At 38.9% G+C, this 18,343-nt stretch overlaps 5 protein-coding genes and 1 long non-coding RNA gene across 16 annotated transcripts; 2 read left to right on the top strand and 4 right to left on the bottom strand.

Moving 5' to 3' along the window:
* Nucleotides 1-1,266, bottom strand: LOC147926376 (uncharacterized). The gene has a single exon (XM_087487041.1). The coding sequence runs from the start codon at nucleotides 1,264-1,266 to the stop codon at nucleotides 1-3; it is 1,266 nt and encodes a 421-aa protein (XP_087343167.1).
* On the bottom strand, nucleotides 1,102-2,695 carry LOC147926377 (uncharacterized). Its single transcript, XM_087489511.1, has one exon. It carries the CDS (start codon nucleotides 2,693-2,695, stop codon nucleotides 1,352-1,354), a length of 1,344 nt encoding a protein of 447 aa, XP_087345637.1. The 3' UTR covers nucleotides 1,102-1,351.
* A 145-nt stretch (nucleotides 2,696-2,840) lies between these two features.
* On the bottom strand, nucleotides 2,841-4,380 carry LOC104746032 (chitinase-like protein 2). The gene is made up of 3 exons (XM_010467415.3): nucleotides 3,747-4,380; nucleotides 3,503-3,662; nucleotides 2,841-3,420 (listed from the first exon to the last, which is right to left on the bottom strand). Exons 1-3 carry the CDS (start codon nucleotides 4,165-4,167, stop codon nucleotides 2,988-2,990), a joined length of 1,014 nt encoding a protein of 337 aa, XP_010465717.1. The 5' UTR covers nucleotides 4,168-4,380; the 3' UTR covers nucleotides 2,841-2,987.
* Nucleotides 4,381-6,658: 2,278 nt separating this feature from the next.
* On the top strand, nucleotides 6,659-10,040 carry LOC104746033 (protein neprosin). The gene is made up of 8 exons (XM_087489513.1): nucleotides 6,659-6,981; nucleotides 7,070-7,316; nucleotides 7,448-7,534; nucleotides 7,648-7,830; nucleotides 8,343-8,513; nucleotides 8,647-8,700; nucleotides 9,209-9,355; nucleotides 9,447-10,040. The coding sequence occupies exons 2-8, from the start codon at nucleotides 7,224-7,226 to the stop codon at nucleotides 9,891-9,893; spliced, it is 1,182 nt and encodes a 393-aa protein (XP_087345639.1). The 5' UTR covers nucleotides 6,659-6,981; nucleotides 7,070-7,223; the 3' UTR covers nucleotides 9,894-10,040.
* A 34-nt stretch (nucleotides 10,041-10,074) lies between these two features.
* Nucleotides 10,075-11,335, bottom strand: LOC104746034 (uncharacterized). Its single transcript, XR_760812.3, has 3 exons — nucleotides 11,002-11,335; nucleotides 10,549-10,875; nucleotides 10,075-10,371 (listed from the first exon to the last, which is right to left on the bottom strand). It is a non-coding gene; the product is annotated as an uncharacterized LOC104746034 (long non-coding RNA).
* A 4,654-nt stretch (nucleotides 11,336-15,989) lies between these two features.
* On the top strand, nucleotides 15,990-17,969 carry LOC109129337 (DEAD-box ATP-dependent RNA helicase 20-like). 11 transcript variants are annotated; one of them, XR_015581608.1, is made up of 8 exons: nucleotides 15,990-16,134; nucleotides 16,269-16,389; nucleotides 16,481-16,523; nucleotides 16,709-16,914; nucleotides 16,982-17,062; nucleotides 17,183-17,368; nucleotides 17,464-17,625; nucleotides 17,732-17,969. XR_015581608.1 is itself a non-coding variant. In XM_087487001.1 (8 exons), the coding sequence occupies exons 4-8, from the start codon at nucleotides 16,747-16,749 to the stop codon at nucleotides 17,860-17,862; spliced, it is 660 nt and encodes a 219-aa protein (XP_087343127.1). In that variant the 5' UTR covers nucleotides 16,022-16,134; nucleotides 16,269-16,389; nucleotides 16,481-16,523; nucleotides 16,709-16,746; the 3' UTR covers nucleotides 17,863-17,969. The 11 variants fall into 11 exon arrangements, 6 of the variants coding, with proteins under 6 accessions (XP_087343130.1, XP_087343127.1, XP_087343126.1 ...); XR_015581610.1 differs by having other exon boundaries at nucleotides 16,022-16,134; nucleotides 16,709-16,802; XM_087487001.1 differs by having other exon boundaries at nucleotides 16,022-16,134; nucleotides 17,251-17,368.
* Nucleotides 17,970-18,343: the final 374 nt, after the last annotated feature.

Here is an 18,343-nt window from a genome sequence, read left to right on the forward strand (position 1 = left end):
CTACACATCCTGAGCTAACATAGCTCTATGGTGCTCACTGCAACGAAATGGTAAGAGTGATTCAAGAGTTTCAACCGTGGCTCCTTCGAAATCACTTGGAACAAGTCCAAGGAAATCTGAGAAGAACCTTGCCGCTTCTTGCTTGATGTCAGATTGTGTGGTGGCTAAGGAACCATCCTCGCACTGTATCTCACGTATGGAATTAGTATGCTCCCGAAGCTTTACCGCATTATGAAAAACACGGTTGTTCTGATCGCCAACCTGGAGCCAATGAAGCTTTGACCGCTGTTTCAAGAGACCCTCTTCAAGCTCCGATAGATGTAGCCAGTGTGCATAAGCATCAGCCTCATCCTGCACTGCAGCAGTCGTAGGGTGAGATAATGTTTCAACTTCTTTAGCACAAAGATCAGTATGTGCTTCCCGCGTTCTCTTCACCAAATCCCCCAGGCGATCTCTAGTCAAGGAACGAATCCCCTGTTTCAGACCCTTTAACTTCTTTGTGAATCGGAACATTGCAGTAGTCGAGATAAACAGAGGGACAGAATCATCCCAAAATGATTTAACCAAGGGCAGGAATTCCAGCATAAGAGCGACGGAGTTCACAAATTTGAAAGGTCGCTTAAGAGCGGGAGTGCCTACATCCAACTGAATACGACTTCGAAGATGATCAGAGCAACCTCCTGATTCGTATACACAGTAAGAACGAGGAAACCTGTGCAACCACACGTCATTTATAAGAACCCGGTCTAGCTTCTTACAGATGAGACCATCATCACGTTTATTACACCATGTGAATAAAGGACCCTGAGCGCCCATGTCTGACAAATTACAGTGGGTAGCAACGGCCTGAAACTCATACATACCCGGAGATAAAATAGTTGTAGGATAACCGGAATGCTCTTCCCCACTCAAGATCTCATTGAAATCACCCATAATGATCCATGGTTTGTTTTGAAAAAGCTGTGAGTCCTTATGATGACACATATCTTCCCACAGACTTCTTCGTTCCTCCACCAAATTCCTTGCATAAACAAACGAACAGAAAAATTCTTCTGTTTCACCCTCCAACAGAATCGAGCAAGTGACGATTTGATCACTTTTAAAAACCGGAGTTAAGCGGACAGTTGGTCGCCAGAGCACCCAAATGCGACCTAACCAGTGATACTCATAATTTGACAGAAAAGACCAATTACTGAAAACAGAAGATGCAAGCCGAGTTGCTTTCTTTTCCTTGACTCGCGTCTCCAAGAGACAACCAAACTGCATTTCCTTATTGCTTGTCCAATCTCGGACCACGGAATGCTTACTAGTTTTATTGAATCCGCGCACATTCCATGAGAAACTCATCATTTTAAAATTGACGGTGAGGAAGTCTCTGCTTTGAAGCAACGGAGGAATTAGCCTTAGTTGCCTGAGCTGAAGCTTTCGTACGTTCCTTCTGCTTACGTTGAGTGATTCTGGCCGATGGTGGACGTCCACCTCGACTGTTATCACTTGTGGTATTAGCCGTGTGTGACTCATTTTGTGGTAGACTCTCCGCAGATGAAACTCCCAAACTGGTGTCTATAGCATTGCCTAACGGTTTCTCAACAATTTCCACTGCAGTGTCACCGTCCTCAACAATTTCCCCTTCCTCATCATCCTCGTTACTGAGAACAGCGAACTTGGATGCTGAAACTATGGAGAGCGTATCTGATGGCAGAGCTGCAGATTTGCCAGGGCTACGAGACGTTTTTGAGGGTGACACTACAGACCATTCATCAGACACTGCGGACTGGACCACTGGCGAGTGAACCACAACATCCAAACCATTTAGCTTCACAGCCGAACCAGGAACAGAGGCAGATGTTACTGGGGGTACATCATTCTCAATAACCTCCTTTTCAAGCATGGTTGCAGAGGGAGTTGGCTCCTCCCGCATGAGGGGGGGACTCACCTCCACGGGCTTCTCAGCACTACAATTAGCTACCAAATGCCCCCATTTCTCACATGAAGTACAACGAGGGGGTAACCAAGGGTAATGAAAATCAACCGTAAAGGCATAGTCTTTTTTAGAATAGGAGATACTAGTGGGTGGGATCTTAGACAGATCAGCATTAACAAATACTTTTGCAACATCAAAGTTTGAACAAGCCTCAGTCTGAGGGTGCAAATTGATTGGAGAACCGACTGCACTAGCAATATAACTCAGCCCCTCCCAAGAATACAGATGCATCGGAACCTTCTTTAAATGGACCCATAAAGGGATGGATTTTGCCTCAGGTTGTTCTTTCTCAGTGATCGGGGACCAAAGCGAAACAACCATTGGGACCTCAGCAATATTCCACATACCACGTTTAAGGATCCTAGGCCGGAGAGTAGGATCAGAGACCTTAAACCGCATTGTAGTGGAATTAACTTCATAGACATCGATCTTAGAAGAGTCATTTCCCTGCTTCCAGATCTTATTTAGAATGACATGGACCTTACCAACGTGAGGAGCAGTATCGAGAAATTTTCCAAGGAGAAAATCCTCCCAGAGCGGTGTAGAGTTATCGAGTACATCATCGGGGATCACCACCGAGGCTTTCCCCTCTGTAGTAGAGATAGCAACATCAAACTTCCTTAGAACCTTCTTATTCTGAACCATCGACACCCATGAATCCTTCATCCTTGGACTAGACGTCCCCCGAGGACTCTCCATGGAGGCCGACATCACCAGCCGTACAGCCTACCGGCGCCGGGGAGCAAACTTTGCCAACACGAAAGCCAAAACCCTAATCGCCAAAATTGTCGCCTCCTTAGCAAAACGCAGCCAAAAAAAAGAGTTTGGTGTTCGAACTAGGATTTTATCTTTATCCTTTTGGTGTGGGAAATATTGTAATTCGTACGTATATTTTTACAAAATATATAACAACCAAACCCCATGCAAAAGTCAAAACACATATACACCAAACTCGAGTTCTTTTTTCAAAAGTCAACCGAACCATATTTCATAAAAACATCACTCAAGAAGAGGAACCAGAGGTCGGAGGAGCAGAGGATGAGGAGGAAGTGAAAGGCTCTTGATCGGCGCACGATAGAAACTCGTGAGGACCAGCTTCTTCTCGTCCAACGCCTATGAGATCAAGATAATACAAGTAGTGAGAAACGATGTTGTTCATCTCATCGTTATCGAATCCGCTATTGCAGATTTGATCGCCGTAAAGAACGTTGATGGTGGCTCCGAACCCGGGGGTTCGTTTCGACGCCGTGTCGTTCTTCGTCGGCTTCCATTTCCCGACGAATACGTCGTGTGCTGACGGCAAATGCTTCTTCGGTGGCGTCATCCACCGCCAAATCGCCGCCTGAAACGCCAACGTGGCGTTGTTCTCTAGATACTCTGGATGACTTAGTAGGTCCATTTTCAAAGCTTCCCCGGTTTGACCATAATTGTAATTCCTAAAACCAGATCAACGTAAACGAAGTTGAACCTGAGAATTAAATTAGAGTAAACCAGAACTGTTTGATTAAAACGACGTACCAGTAAACCGGTAAAGCTCCTCGACCGTGGTACGAGACTCCGGGAGTACAAGGATACGTCAATTTATAGTAATCGTCGCAATAGAGCTGATCAGGACTCATCTCCTTGTTGTAACACAATCCCCAAGCTAATGGTCCGCCCGTTGCAACCCCGTACCCGCCTTTAAAATCGAATGATTGTACCGGTTAATAGCGATTCCAATTCCCGGTTGACAAACCGGTTTGGATCATAAAATTAAACTTACATGAGGTTTTGCTTCCTACGTGACCAAGAAACGCAGCGACTTCTTTCATCCCTTGAAGTTTCTCGCCGGTAGTACCGAACCCAAGAGGCTGATACTCAGCGGCGGCGGTGATGAATGATCGGTAATCCCAAAAACCGACGGCGTGAGCCACCGGACTGTTACGCTTAGAGAATAGTTCTTCGAATTGATATGTGTCAAAGAAATCGGAGATTGTATGGTTGCAACAATACGCGGACCATCCTTTACATTCCCATCCTTTGTCGCATAGCTTTTTGCCCTTCACAATCTTCACCAGAGGCTTTATCGCTGAACTAGAAGTCTCGGAACCTTCCTCTTCCGCAGTGACTAGAGATCCGGTATGAAACACGACCAATTCCACCGTGAGAAGTAGCACGAAGAATAATAGCGGTTTCGAAACCATGGTTTATCAAAAAATTTGTTGGTCTTTTTTGCTTAACGATGCGATCATTAATTGTTTGTGTATAGTTAATATATACAAACATATAGGCATAGAGACTATAGAGTTGTGTCGTCTTCGTATTAGGAGGAATTGGGTTTTCGGGATTCGGTGGGGTTTTTTGCTTGGCTTTGAAGTTTCTTAGAGTGTAAGTTACATCTTGAGAAGGTTGGTTGGACTTGGAGCATGGACACGTAGAACTATAAACGTTATAAACTTTATATTTCTAGCAAAATGGTTATCTACTGCAACGCAATTAAACTTTCAATTTTCTTTTTTAAAGAATAATAATGAAGTGTTCGTTTTATGGGACTGATTACAACAGATGATTGAGAAATAATAATGAACTTTGGACTAATTTATTAATTAGTTATGAACTAAATAGCATGTTATTTCGAAAATAATACTCCAAAATATAATTAAGTTGATGTGTTGGTTCCAGTGAAACAACAAGATCCTCATGGAGGTTGCAGCAACACAACTTGGTAAATTGGTAGATATATATATGTATTATTTTTTCTCCATTTGATTTTCTTCGTTTATTAACTCACATATAAAATGTACGGTCTTCTCGTTTGATTTCTGTACAGAAGCTTATTTGCCTCGACAACGTATATGATCTCTTTTATTTTTACATGCTTATAATCAAGAGCTTTTAACTCTCTGACTCTGTTACATAAACAATAAAGGAGAAGGAATCACTCGATCTTTAGTTGTGTCGGAAAATTTGTTTTTGTGTTAGTGGATTGCTATGTTTAGTCCCAACCGGTTGTGTAGACTATATGAAAACGTGTTTCCACAAAATAGGTTCACCAACACAAGTGGCGTGAGTCATATTAGACGAAAAAGATGTATTATCTAACATAATTCTTTAGTGGTATATGATAATTCTTCAATAGTATACTTGCGCAACAAAATATATTAATTATATGATAATCTCTATATATAATATATGTACATATCAACTTTTTTTCTTTTTCTTTTGGGGGTGTATGTTCTCATTTTTCAAAAGGAATGACGTTATATGTACACATTGCATTTACGTGAACTTATGTATATGTATTAAGGTTCGTAAGTAAAAGGCTAGCGTTGTAATATAAAGAATATCCTAATAAAACACGTGATCATAACGGACGTGTGCTCGTGAGGTTTGCATAATTTAGTCCGTGAGGTTCCGTTCTAGGAAGCTTATGGAAGTTGTTAGATGAGCCGCTCTCACAGGACGCCGGGGACGTATGTGATCGAGGGCTCTGTAAACTTTGCCGTTGACGGCTTAGTCTCGGGCCTCCCTTGAAAGGCTTCTAGTGTGTTTATTGCTTGAGGAATTTGGCTTCTACAAATTGTACCCGCCCTTCATCACGAGCTTACCACACGGGAAGAACACCAATATCGTTATCACTTCGTCCAACTCTATTCACCTCGTGCCTATGTCGAGTGGACGGACTGAGATCATGTTTATGTATTATGCTTCCATGTTTTTACCTTTTTTGCCATGGGACCATTTCTATAGGATTATAATCCATGATTGTAAACCTAAACCTTTTTCATGTCAATGATTTATTTACATTGTTAGCAAAAAAAAAAATAACGGACGTGTGGTGGTACAGTGAAAAATTATGATTGGTGCATAGTTGTTATACATTTAGATGATCGGGTTCGAGTCGTACCATCTAGTATACATATTCGACAGATCATCACTATTATTAACTCTTCGTTGGCAACTATAACGGCTAACCAAAAAAAAAAAAAACTATAATGGCTTTTATTTTACCCAAAAGTATATATATATATATAGATATATATGCATTGCAATATTCTAATTTATTCTCTCAACAGATACTGTACTAATTAGTTTTCTTAAAATCATTGGATGGAAATGGAAGAGATGGGTGACAAAAAATTAAAAAGAAGGAAAGAAATAAGGAGAGAGAGATAGATTCTCAAAAGAGAACTCATGAGAAACCTTCAGGAACCTCCCCAGTCAACACTAATTTTTCATTAAAACATTTACATAAAAAATTTTAATTAAATAACGTGATTATATGAAAATATTAAATTAAATGTGAAAATCCCATTTTTAGAGATTTCCAGATGGTGATGTTCTAGCAAAGTTCCCAATACATGTCCAATGTAAAGAAAGTTTAGTGACCAATTATTGATGCGTTAGTAGTGTTTTTCTTTTAACTTTGTAAAACTTATAAAAATAAAATAAAATAACATTACGTACAAATTTAAACAATAAGCATACCTTTTACCGAAAAAAACGATAAGCTTTTATTTTGCCCAAGAGAGAGAGATATATAAAAGCATGCATAAATACATCATTGTCCACAGTCCACTAATCCAAAGTGGTTGGAGTTTGGTTCGCATGCAGGTTTCTATTTTTGGACGTTCCAAATTAATGTAGATGAATCATTGAAGTATTTTAGTGAGTTGCTTAGTAATAAAACAGATTAAATATAATCTAAATAGTTCAACTTTGCTAAGCATCGATCGTTAAATAAAACAAGGATCTCGGGCGTGTCAATTGGTGATTGGCTGGAAGAAAAAAGATTTTTTTCTTTTTTTCTGCAACTCTCTCTCCCTCGCGACTCTCTCTCTCTCGTTCTCTTCTCTTGGCGAATCGGAAGAAATCTACAACACTTCGACTTGATTTTTTTCTTTTTTCTGCAACTCTCTCTCCCTCGCGACTCTCTCTCTCTCTCGTTCTCTTCTCTTGGCGAATCGGAAGAAATCTACAAAACTTCGACTTCATCTCACCTCCGATCATCTTCTCAGGTTTTTTTTTATTGAATCTAGTGAAATCGAGTTGACGGATATGGTGTTCAATTCGTTTAATATATGATGAAAATCGAATCTTCTTCAGGATCCAACGCGATGACAAACCCAAACCCAACCGTTGATTGAAAGCAGCTTCGCCGGTCGCCGTCAGTAACAAACTAACAAATAAACCTCAGCTTAACTCGATCTGGCACTGGCAGGTCTGAGATTCCATCCCGAAGAAGATTTGACGTAACTTGATGGAGCGTTTGTCGTCACTTCTGCTGGTTTTAATCATCGGTGGACTCCTAACTCCACTAGGAGGAGTGTCACTCCCGACCTTGACAATCCATGTAACGAGACTGATCTTTTTTTTTTTCTTTTTTCTTTTCTGTTTGTAGTATACGTATGCATGTTTTTTTTTTATTACGTATCCCGACTATGTTTTTACTAAGTATTTTAACACAAAATTTTTACGTTTCAGAGTCCCGACGGGGATCTCATCGACTGCATCAGGCGAGAAGATCAAATAGCCTTCCGCCATCCGCTTCTCAAAAACCATTTAATTCAGGTTAATTTCCCGCCCCTAGCTCTTGTTTAATATTACCAATTATGCATGTGTTAAATTGGAAAAATTAATCATTTTTTTCTTATTTTCTCTTGTTTTGTAAAAATATGATACAGGAAGCACCAACGGACATGCCATATACGGTGAACAAAGAAGAAAATGGATGGCAAGTCTGGCACAAGAACGGGACAAAATGTCCTGAGGGGTCTATTCCAGTACGACGGCTACCTTTACATCAGAACCAGACGGTCCAGACGATCAGTTCTAACGCCGCGGATAGAGTCATCAATGGACATGAGGTACGTAATTTGATCTGTTCTCGTTTTGGTGGGCTTACAAATTCTAAATTTTATTTTGGTGGGTTTCATACAAGTTCTATAAGCGGGTTTTCATTTTAGTGGGTTTCAAACAACACTCTCTATTGGTTGGTGGATTCTAATTTTTTCTTTTTGAGTTTATAATCAAGAAACTCTTAATGGGTTTTGATTTGTTGGGCTTAAATTATAAGCTCGACTAATGGGCCTGGCTGGCCACTTGTGTTATATTTTGTTTTTGTTATTTAACAATCTAATAATACTAAACCAGATCGATCTGATTAAGAGTTAAGAGTCTCTTATAGATTTTTATGAGGTTCTTTTTTCTTTTGTTTGTTTATTGAAAACAATGTCTAGCACACATCCATTTTTAGTTAATCATATAAATTTTATTTTCAGAAGATTATAAAATACGTTTTTCTTACATAAATCATCAACAATATCTGTAAAATATGTTATAAACAAATAACTTTGTTCGATTGCTTTTTGTTTGACAGTATGCAATTGGCCGTCCCAATAATAGCCAACCAATCTATGGAATCCAAGTGACGATGAATGTGTGGCAGCCAAAGATAGAACGATTTAACGAGTTTAGCCTGGGACAGATCTGGCTGGTCTCAGGTTCATATGGCGATAGTAGTATCAACAGTATCGAGGCGGGCTGGCAGGTCGGTATAAAGAAAAATAAAAAATTAATCACTAATAACTAATATTTCTAATTTCGTATTAATATATTTTAATCAAAAAACTTATTTATATAAAAAATATCAATAATGAATAACTATAAATTTGACTTTTCAGGTTTATCCGAAGATATATTTCGACTACCAGCCGAGATTGTTCATATATTGGACGGTATGTGTAATTTTGTTTTATTTAACTTTCAATGCCAAGTATTATACTGACAAAAAAAAAATAGTAATAATCTTAAGCCTAGTCTAATTCTGTTATGTACCTCGAAGTAGAAGAGAGTATTATTTAACAAATTAAAGATCAATATTACATTATTATAGATGTAGGAATGTTTTCTAAACTAGATCAGAGTATTATCATTTATGAGCTAAATATTCTGTCAAAGACAGAGATATAAGTATTTATATGCATTTTGAATTTTGTCTATTGTCAATTTGTCATATAATTATATAATAACGGCTAGTAGTAGTAGCGAATGAAATGTATTTTCCCACAAACAGTCATATATGACTATATATATTAACTAGTTAAGTAGTTAGATGTGTTACACGTTCGATTCTTATATCATAAGTATTTTTAAAATATTAGTTTCTCATATGATTTGAATGATGTTAAGAAATATGGTTATCAATAAAGTTTAATTTAAAGATTTAATTACGTGATAATGTAGGCGGACGCATATAATAACACAGGATGTTATAACTTGCGATGCGGTGGTTTTATCCAAACCAGCCGCACGATTGTGGTTGAGGGGGCCATATCTCCAACGTCTGTTGTAGGAGGTACCCAAGTCGATCTGACTTTCAAGATATGGAAGGTTAGATTATTTGCTTAAGTTTTGGTTTTTATTTTTACATAAATGTTTTCTAGTCAACAAATTATATATATAAACACACAAATGCATGTAGGATCAGAAGGTTGGGAGTTGGTGGCTGGCTGTAGGCCTTGGACATGGCGTCTTGGAGCCGGTCGGATATTGGCCGGAATTTCTTTTCAGCCTCCAAAAGGATTACGCACATAAAGTGGAGTGGGGCGGGGAGATCACAAACATGCGTACTTTTGGCCGGCACACGACAACGGAGATGGGGTCGGGATATTTCCCCGACAGCGGTTTTGGAAAAGCCGCATATATGCGAAACATAGAAGTTTCATTGTCCGGAGAAGGTTTCCAGTCGCTTCAAGATCTTGCAGTGGGAGGATCTAACCCGACTTATTACCGAGCCAAGAAGTCCAACAACTCAGAGTTCGGGACGCATTTCTTCTATGGTGGGCCGGGATATGCTACTGCAGCTCACCTGACATGGGACTCTACCCTTCTATATCTATGTTTCTGCTTGTTGTTCTTGGTTGTTTAGTTTTTTTTTTTTTTTTTCGGTTTGTTTTATGTTATTGTTTCTTATGACTTAAAAACGGTTTGTTGAAAAAATTTGGCAGTGTTTGGTTGTTGTACTTGCTAACAGAATGTTTGATTGTGAAGTTACTAGATCATTTATCTTCTTAAACTGCGTGTAGATAGTAAAGCTAGATACTAGCGTGTGTATAAATGAAGGTTAATTTCCGTATTGAATGAAATGAAAGTTAGAAACTTCCAAGTTCCAACGCATGCCAGCCTTGTCATTGTGTGAGTATACTCCATGATTTTGGCATGTACAAGAGACTAACGACACTTCAAAATACATAAAGTTTTCATAACTAGTAATCTCGGCGTGGTCTGCATTAATATCTGCCTTTGCCAATTTCGTTCGGTTATTCTGTTTGGATGGATCGATCAAAGCTCTTCTAAGTCAAGCAAGTGTAAATCAAAGCTCTCATAGCATCAGATAACCTACGCAACTAAAAAAAAAAACAATTGCAGTGACAACAAGTGAATTTCTTGTCTCTTAGACCCATTCCACCCCTAAGAAGAAGACATTTACATAATTGATTAACGGTCTTAACTTACCCACAAATTATACAAGAAGTAAAGATTAAAAACCAGTAGAACAATGAAAGAAGAATCTATAAACATACCACTAATCTTTTGAGGAAGAAGAGCCTCAAGTTGAGCATGGATGGTGACCAAATTGAGCATCCTTGCAACGAACAAACAGAAGCACTTATCCAATAGCAACACGAGTAGGGTACCCAAAAAAGCTTTACCCAAAAGCAGCAACTCTCGTACCAGTCTGAAGCCCCTATCAGGCACACGAATCCTAACACTAATCCTCAAATGGAAATCCTAACACTAACCTCGCCGAAACGAAAAAACTAAACAGGACAATGAAATTGGTAACCTTCACCGGGAGTCCCCACGCGCCTCTTCTCCATTAACTTTGTGCTTCCCAATCCCGTTCGAATCTGCCAAATAGATTTTAGGGTTTCAACAAACAAACAAAAACTCAGAATCCGTCGATTTGATTTTAATCGACGGCTTAGTATTAGTACCTTTGAAATCTGTAACCAAAACTCAGAAATTAAGTTCACCTTCTATTAAGTAGAGCACTTCCTTTAGTTTACTCCTAATCGAATCGTTACTCAATCTCCACAAACGCAAAAGAACAACCTTACCCTCGCCGGAAACTACGTCTTCCTCAGAGAAATTAAATGATAGTCGGAGCCCCTAACCAGCCGCCGCAGCGCAAACAAAGAAACCTTCTCTTTTTTTTTTTTTTTTTTTTTTTTTTAATACAAAATGGCAATAATCATATAAGAAAACAGTGTATTACAATAGTAACTTTTCCTATGAGCTCTATGTTTGGAGTAAGCTTCAACAAAGCTTAAAATGGAAACTAGTAAATCCTATTGTGTTTGTGTTGACAAAGAGATAAGGATCAAATATCTATGAGTTATCTAGATATGTGACACAACTTATGGGGTATTGAAAGATTGAGAGTTTGAGAAAGACCAAAGTTTTGAGTTATTTTCTTTGGTATTAATAAAGAGAGTTATTCTTTATTATTTGAGTTGTTAAACTATCTCTTGATTCTATATTTGGTATCTGAGCAAGAGTTCTTTAATCATGTCGGAAATCACCGTAGCTACACCACGGCCTAAAGAAGTAGGAGGAAGATCTCCTTCGATTGTCTGTCCTATGTTAACATCAACCAACTACACCGTATGAGCGATGAAGATGAGGATAGCCCTTCGAGTACACAAAGTATGTGACGCCATTGAACTAGAGACCGATAAAGTTGATTCACTTGAAAACGATATAGCTATGGCCTTATTGTTTTAGTCGATACCGGAGAGCCTAACACTGCAAGTTGGAGAACTTGATACAACAAAGAAGGTATGGGAAGCAATACGTTCTAGACACGTTGGAGCAGAGAGAGAGTTCGAGAAGCCAGACTTCAAACCTTAATGGCGGAATTTGAACGCTTGAAGATGAAGGAATCAGAGACTATTGATGATTATTCAGGAAAGCTTGCTACGATTTCATCAAAGTCAGCCGCCTTAGGAGTTAATATAGAGGAATCGAAGATTGTTAAGAAGTTCCTTAACAGCCTTCCCCGAAGAAAATTCATTCAAATAGTAGCTTCTCTAGAACAAGTTCTAGATTTGAATACCATCAGCTTTGAAGATATCGTTGGACGCTTAAAGGCTTATGAAGAGCGTATACAAGAGGAAGAAGATACTCAAGATGATCAGAGTAAATTGATGTACGCTAACTCAGAGCCACAAGCAAATCAAGCAAATCAACACTACCGAGATTACAATGGTGAAACTGGAAGTTACAGAGGAAGGGGCCATGGAGGTAGATCTTACTACAGAGGACGAGGACGAGGTCGCTACGGAGGCAGAAATCCCTCACAGATTACATGCTTTCGTTGCGATCAAACTGGTCACTTCGCAGCACAATGTCCAGATCACCTATTGAAGCTGCAGGAAGTAGAAGAAAACAATAATAAGGATATAGAGGATGCAGACGAGCTCTTGATTCATGAAGTGGTTTACTTAAATGTAAAATTGGTTGTACCAAGCAAGTTCGAAACAAGTACAACTAGAAACAACATATGGTGTCTCGACAATGGTGCGAGTAACCATATGACTGGGGATAAGAGGTATTTTAGTAAGCTTGATGCTTCTGTAACCGGTAAAGTACGCTTTGAAGACGATTCACGAGTTGATATCAAAGGAAAGGGAACCATCGTTTTTATCGATCAGAATGGAAAATCAAGGATAATGACTGACGTTTACTACATTCCTGACTTGAAGAGCAATATCATAAGTCTTGGTCAGGCCACTAAAGCAGGTCTTGACATACGGCTAAGAGGTAATTATCTAACTATGAAGGATGAGGAAGGGAACCTACTTGTGAGAACAGAGAAATCGAGAAACCGCTTGTATAAGGTGCAAATGGGATTGCAGGACAACACTTGTATGAATCTTTCAGAGATAAGCGAGCCAAGTAGGTGGCATGCAAGGTTGGGACATATCAACTATGCCACCTTAACATCAATGTTGGGAAAAGGATTGGTTCTAGGAGCTCCAAAACTTGCTCATGGAAAAGAAATTTGCAGATCGTGTTTACTTTGCAGCAAACAAGACGTGTGTTTCCTCAAGCAACCAACTTCAAAGCTAAAAGGAGATTAGAGCTCTTACATGGAGATCTTTGTGGTCCTATTACGCCAAGTACACCTGCTGGAAAAAAATATGTCTTTGTGATCATTGATGATTACTCTCGCTACATGTGGACTATGTTGCTAAAAGAGAAAGGAGAAGCGTTTCATAAGTTTCAGAAGTTTAAAGCCATGATTGAAAAGGAAGTTGCTGAGAAAATACAAACTTTCAGAACAGATAGAGGAGGGGAGTTTGTATCTAATGAGTTTAACTCTTTCTGCAACACTGCTGGTATAAAGAGACACTTGACTGCACCATACACTCCACAACAGAATGGAGTAGTGGAGAGACGCAACAGAACTTTGATGGAAATGACTAGAAGTATCATGAAGCATATGAATATTCCTAACTATCTTTGGGGAGAAGCTTTGAGACATTCGACTTACTTACTAAACAGAGTAGTGACAAGAGCTCTGAAGGATGTGACACCAAACGAGTTCTTTCGGGAAAAGAGACCTACTGTCAAGCACATTAGGATTTTTGGGTGTATCGGCTATGCTAAGATAGAGAAACCAAACTTGAGAAAGCTAGATGACAGAACAAGGGAACTTGTTCACTTAGGAACAGAACCGGGTTCCAAGGCTTACAGATTGTTGGATCCTGTGTCAAAAATAATTATAGTAAGCCGTGATGTCGTGTTCGATGAATCTAAAGGATGGAGTTGGTCAAACAACATAGAAACAGAGAATGGTGATGAAAGTTTTAAGATTAGCTTTGATGTGTTTGGGAATCACGGTCTTCAAGAATTTGGAGAATAGGATATTGATGATGATACTTTCAGCAAGGTTGAGGGAGTTGAACATTCAGAGAGCATTGTTGAAGCAACTCAGAAGGAGGATACAAAACATAAGTCATACGAAACTGCAGAAGAAACTGGAACTTCCTCTGTAGAATTACCATCTCCAGAGCTACGAAGATCAACTCGAGTGAGTGTTAAGCCTAAGTACCTTGAGGATTATATCCTACTTGCAGAAGAAGAAGGCGAATTCTTGTTGCTTAGTATTAACAATGAGCCTAGAAATTTTGATGAAGCTCGAATATCTAAGGAGTGGACACGAGCATGTGAAGAGGAAATAGGCTTGATCGAGAAGCTCAGGACATGGGATCTAGTTGACTTACCTATAGGAGCAAAACCAATTGGCCTAAAGTGGGTGTTAAAGTTGAAGAGAAACTCTGATGGCAGTATCAATAAATACAAAGCTCGACTAGTTGCTAAAGGTTATATTCAGAAGTATGGAGTTGATTTTGAAGAAGTATTTGCACCGGTTGCTAGGATAGAAACCATATGGCTACTCATCGATCTTGCTGCGTCTCATGGCTGATAGATTCACCATCTTGATGTCAAAACTGCTTTTCTACATGGTGAGATCAAGGAGACAGTGTACGTTTCTCAACCTGAGGGATTCGAACAAAAGGGACATGAAGGGAAAGTGTATAAGCTCCATAAGGCTTTGTATGGCTTGAGTAGAGCTTGGAATAACAAATTGAATCATATTCTTCAGGAGTTGCAGTTCTTTAAATGTTCTAAGGAGCCCTCTGTTTATCGAAAGAGCATTGGTAGTGATCTTCTCATTATTGGAGTTTATGTTGATGATTTGTTCGTTACAGGAACAAGCTTGGTTGTTATTAACAAATTTAAGGAGGATATGTCTTCTAAATTTGAAATGAGTGACTTGGGAAGGCTGACTTATTACCTTGGTATGCAAGTGGATCAACATCAAGGTGGTATCACATTGAGCCAAACTTGTTACGCCAAGAGGATATTAGAAGAAACAGGAATGTCTAAGTGCAATTCGGTTCTTATACCGATGGAACCAGAGCTAAAATTGTCGAAGGCAGAGAATGAGAAAGAGATCAATGCCACTACTTGTAGAAAGAATGTTGGTTGTCTACGCTACTTGTTGCATACTAGACCGGATCTTTCCTATTGTGTTGGAATTCTTTGTCGTTATATGCAGAGTCCTAGGGAGTCGCATGGAGCAGCTATGAAGCAATGCTTAAGATATCTTAGAGGAACCATTATTCTTGGTTTGTCATATGGAAGGATGAAGGTGCCTCGGTTAATAGGGTATAGTGAAAGTAGCCATAATGTTGATGAAGATGATGGTAGGAGCACTTCGAGACACATTTTCTATCTTGGAGAAGGTCCTATCACTTGGTGCTCGCAGATACAGGATGTAGTAACTTTGTCGTCATGTGAAGCAGAGTTTATGGCTGCAACTGAGGCGGCAAAGTAAGCTGTGTGGTTGCAGGATTTGATGGTAGAGATTACCGGAGCTGTAGAAGAGAAGGTCATTATCAGGATCGATAATCAGTCGGCAATTGCATTCACTAAAAATCCGGTTTTCCACGGGAGAAGCAAACATATACATAGGCGTTATCACTTTATTAGAGAAAGGGTTGAGGGTGGCCAAATTGAGGTGGAGCATGTTCCAGGAACTGAGCAAAGAGCAGACATACTCACCAAAGCGTTAGACAAGAATAAGTTCAGAGTAATGAGGGATCTCTTGGGAGCTCAAGACTTGTTGAAACAGAGCTTCAAGCTTAATGAGGAGAATATCGGAGTAAGCTTGAAGAAAGCTTAAAATGGAAACTAGTCCTAATCCTATTGTGTTTGTGTTGACAAAGAGATAAGGATCAAATGTCTAGGAGTTATCTAGATATGTGAGGATTCCTTTTAGGATTAGGATTAGCAAAATCTATATATATAAAGTGTAGTTTACTCACTCCTGGTGCTGCCACCTCAGCATATCCCTCTTTTTCATAAACCCATATTTTCGAAATAAGTCCATATTTTCGAACTGAGACATTCAAGCCCAATTCATTTTCCTAATTTTGTGACATTATCCACTAAGCCCTGTTCTTTTTAGCCCGCGGAATAAAACTCCTCTCCACGATACTCCTCAACGGACGACGGCGCTGTGGACCTGAAGCGTCTCTTCCCTTCTCATTCTTTCAAGAGCAGCCTTTTGCAGATTGGTCTATTAAGCAGACATAGTATATCTATTAACATTGGGTGGAAATATTCTGATCATCTTCGTTGTATTTTTGTTTAATGGATTTTTTGTTCATGTTTATTTTTCCTTCTTATTTCGTAGTCTAATCTTGATTCCGTATTTTTTGGTTTGTAGGAAGGAAATTCGTGACTCAACAAGCTCCATGACATCAGTCCCAAAACCCCTCAAGTTTCTCCGTCCTCATTATGGAACTCTCAAGGAATTTCATGTAACAATGTCGGAGTCTGATCTCAAAGTACGCTTTCAAACGTTTTAAGTTATATCCCATCTTCACCTTCTTGCTCCTTCTTCTGAGTATTATAAGATCTCATTCGCTGTTTTTGCAGAAAATGTTGGCTGATATACTTTCTGTCTCCTGAAGGTGAAAGGGTATGCTTTCTTGCTATTGTTGTAGGAGTTTCTTACCTATTGCTACACTCTCCTTTTTGTGTTCCTCTTATGATGTGCCTTACCAGATTTATAATTAGTGGTTCTTGGTAGAATTTGACAAAGTTATGTGTTGCTATAATCCTTGGTTATACGATACTCTTTTTTCATGAAAGCTTAAACTATAGGTTAACTGGATCAGAGGGTGACATTGGATCGTGGGGCCATGAGTATGTCAGGAATTTGGCCGGAGAGATTGCAGAAGAGTATACCATGCATCAGGTTAGAAAACAATTTGGTCTTTGAAACATGTTGTAAGGTTATCATAAAGAGAAGGTTAGATTCTAATGGCAACACTATTGAGGCAAGACAGGATGGAATAGGCCCTACCAAGGTTTGTTCTCTGTCTCTTTCTGGACTGGATAGTGTGTAATGTCTCATACTTTTTGGTGCTTGTGCAGATTGAAAAACCACTGCAGAAACATGGTGGCAGGCTGGGACATAACAAGACTTACTGTTGTTCTTCCCATGGGGCTGAAGAGGTAATTGTGTTATCTTTCTCTGTCTTTCTGCTTAGTGCATTTGTTACATGTCTATCAGTCTATGTTACATGTCTATGTAAGTTCTTTTGTATATATCTACTGATAAGAGTTTCCTGATAGGCCTAGATTATGTTTTGGAAGAGATTAAGAAGGCTGGTTTCACTGAACCTACGCCTATACAATCTTAGGGCTGGCCAATGGCAATGAAGGGACGTGATCTTATTGGCATTGCTGAAACTGGCTCTGGAAAGACTCTTTCCTACTTACTACCTGCAATCGTCCATGTCAATGCACAACCAATTCTAGGTAACGCTTGAGTTCTGCTCGTGAAGTTCTTTTTCTTGGTTCTTGTTCGATGTTAAGTTGTCAAGGCTGTACTGATTCAAAATAACTTTTCTCAGCTCCTAGGGACGGCCCAATCGTCTTGGTTCTTGCTCCAACACGTGAACTGGCTGTGCAGATACAGCAAGACGCATCTAAATTTGGTTCATCCTCAAAAATTAAGACTACTTGTATTTATGGTGGAGTTCCAAAAGGGCCTCAAGTGCGTGATCTCCAGAAAGGTGAAGTGCTTTGGCTCAGTGCTTTTCGTGACATTTCTCAAACTATTAGATTTCTTATTCTTTGTTGTGGACTATTCTGATAGTGATTACTTGCCTATGGATTTAGCTGTGGAAATCGTTATAGCTACTCCTGGGAGGTTAATAGATATGATGGAGTCGAACAACACAAACCTGCGAAGGGTTACTTATCTTGTTTTCTGCATTTCCAATATTTACTTTCTTTTTTTAGTAGTATGATGTATTCTTTGTATTCTTATTTTTAATTATGTTTTTAGTTTTATTTTGTAATACAGTTTTTTTGATATCATGGTTTCATAATAATATATAGTATTTTCTATTTTAAATATCAATTCATTCCAATAACAACCCATTATTCAATAACTGATATATATTTAAAAATAATTAATAAAAAAATATATTATTATTAAAATAGTATATATTATTAATAATAATACTCTATAATTATAATATTTTTGAAATACATAATCGTAAATTAGTCGTCAATTAGTCACTAAATTTGGTGACTACATTATGACTATTTAGAATAGTCGTAAAATAATCGTAGTGTAGTCGCTAAATTTAGTGACTACATTACGACTACATTTACGACTACGCAAAATAGTCGTAATGTAGTCGCTATTTGGCGACTAATTTTACGACTATTTATTTTAGCGACTCTCGATTTACGACTACTGGTTTTAGTCGCTATTTAGTCGTA

Source organism: Camelina sativa, chromosome 15, assembly GCF_030686135.1.
Source record: "Camelina sativa cultivar CO46 ecotype springtype chromosome 15, ASM3068613v1".
Classification (NCBI taxonomy): domain Eukaryota; kingdom Viridiplantae; phylum Streptophyta; class Magnoliopsida; order Brassicales; family Brassicaceae; genus Camelina; species Camelina sativa.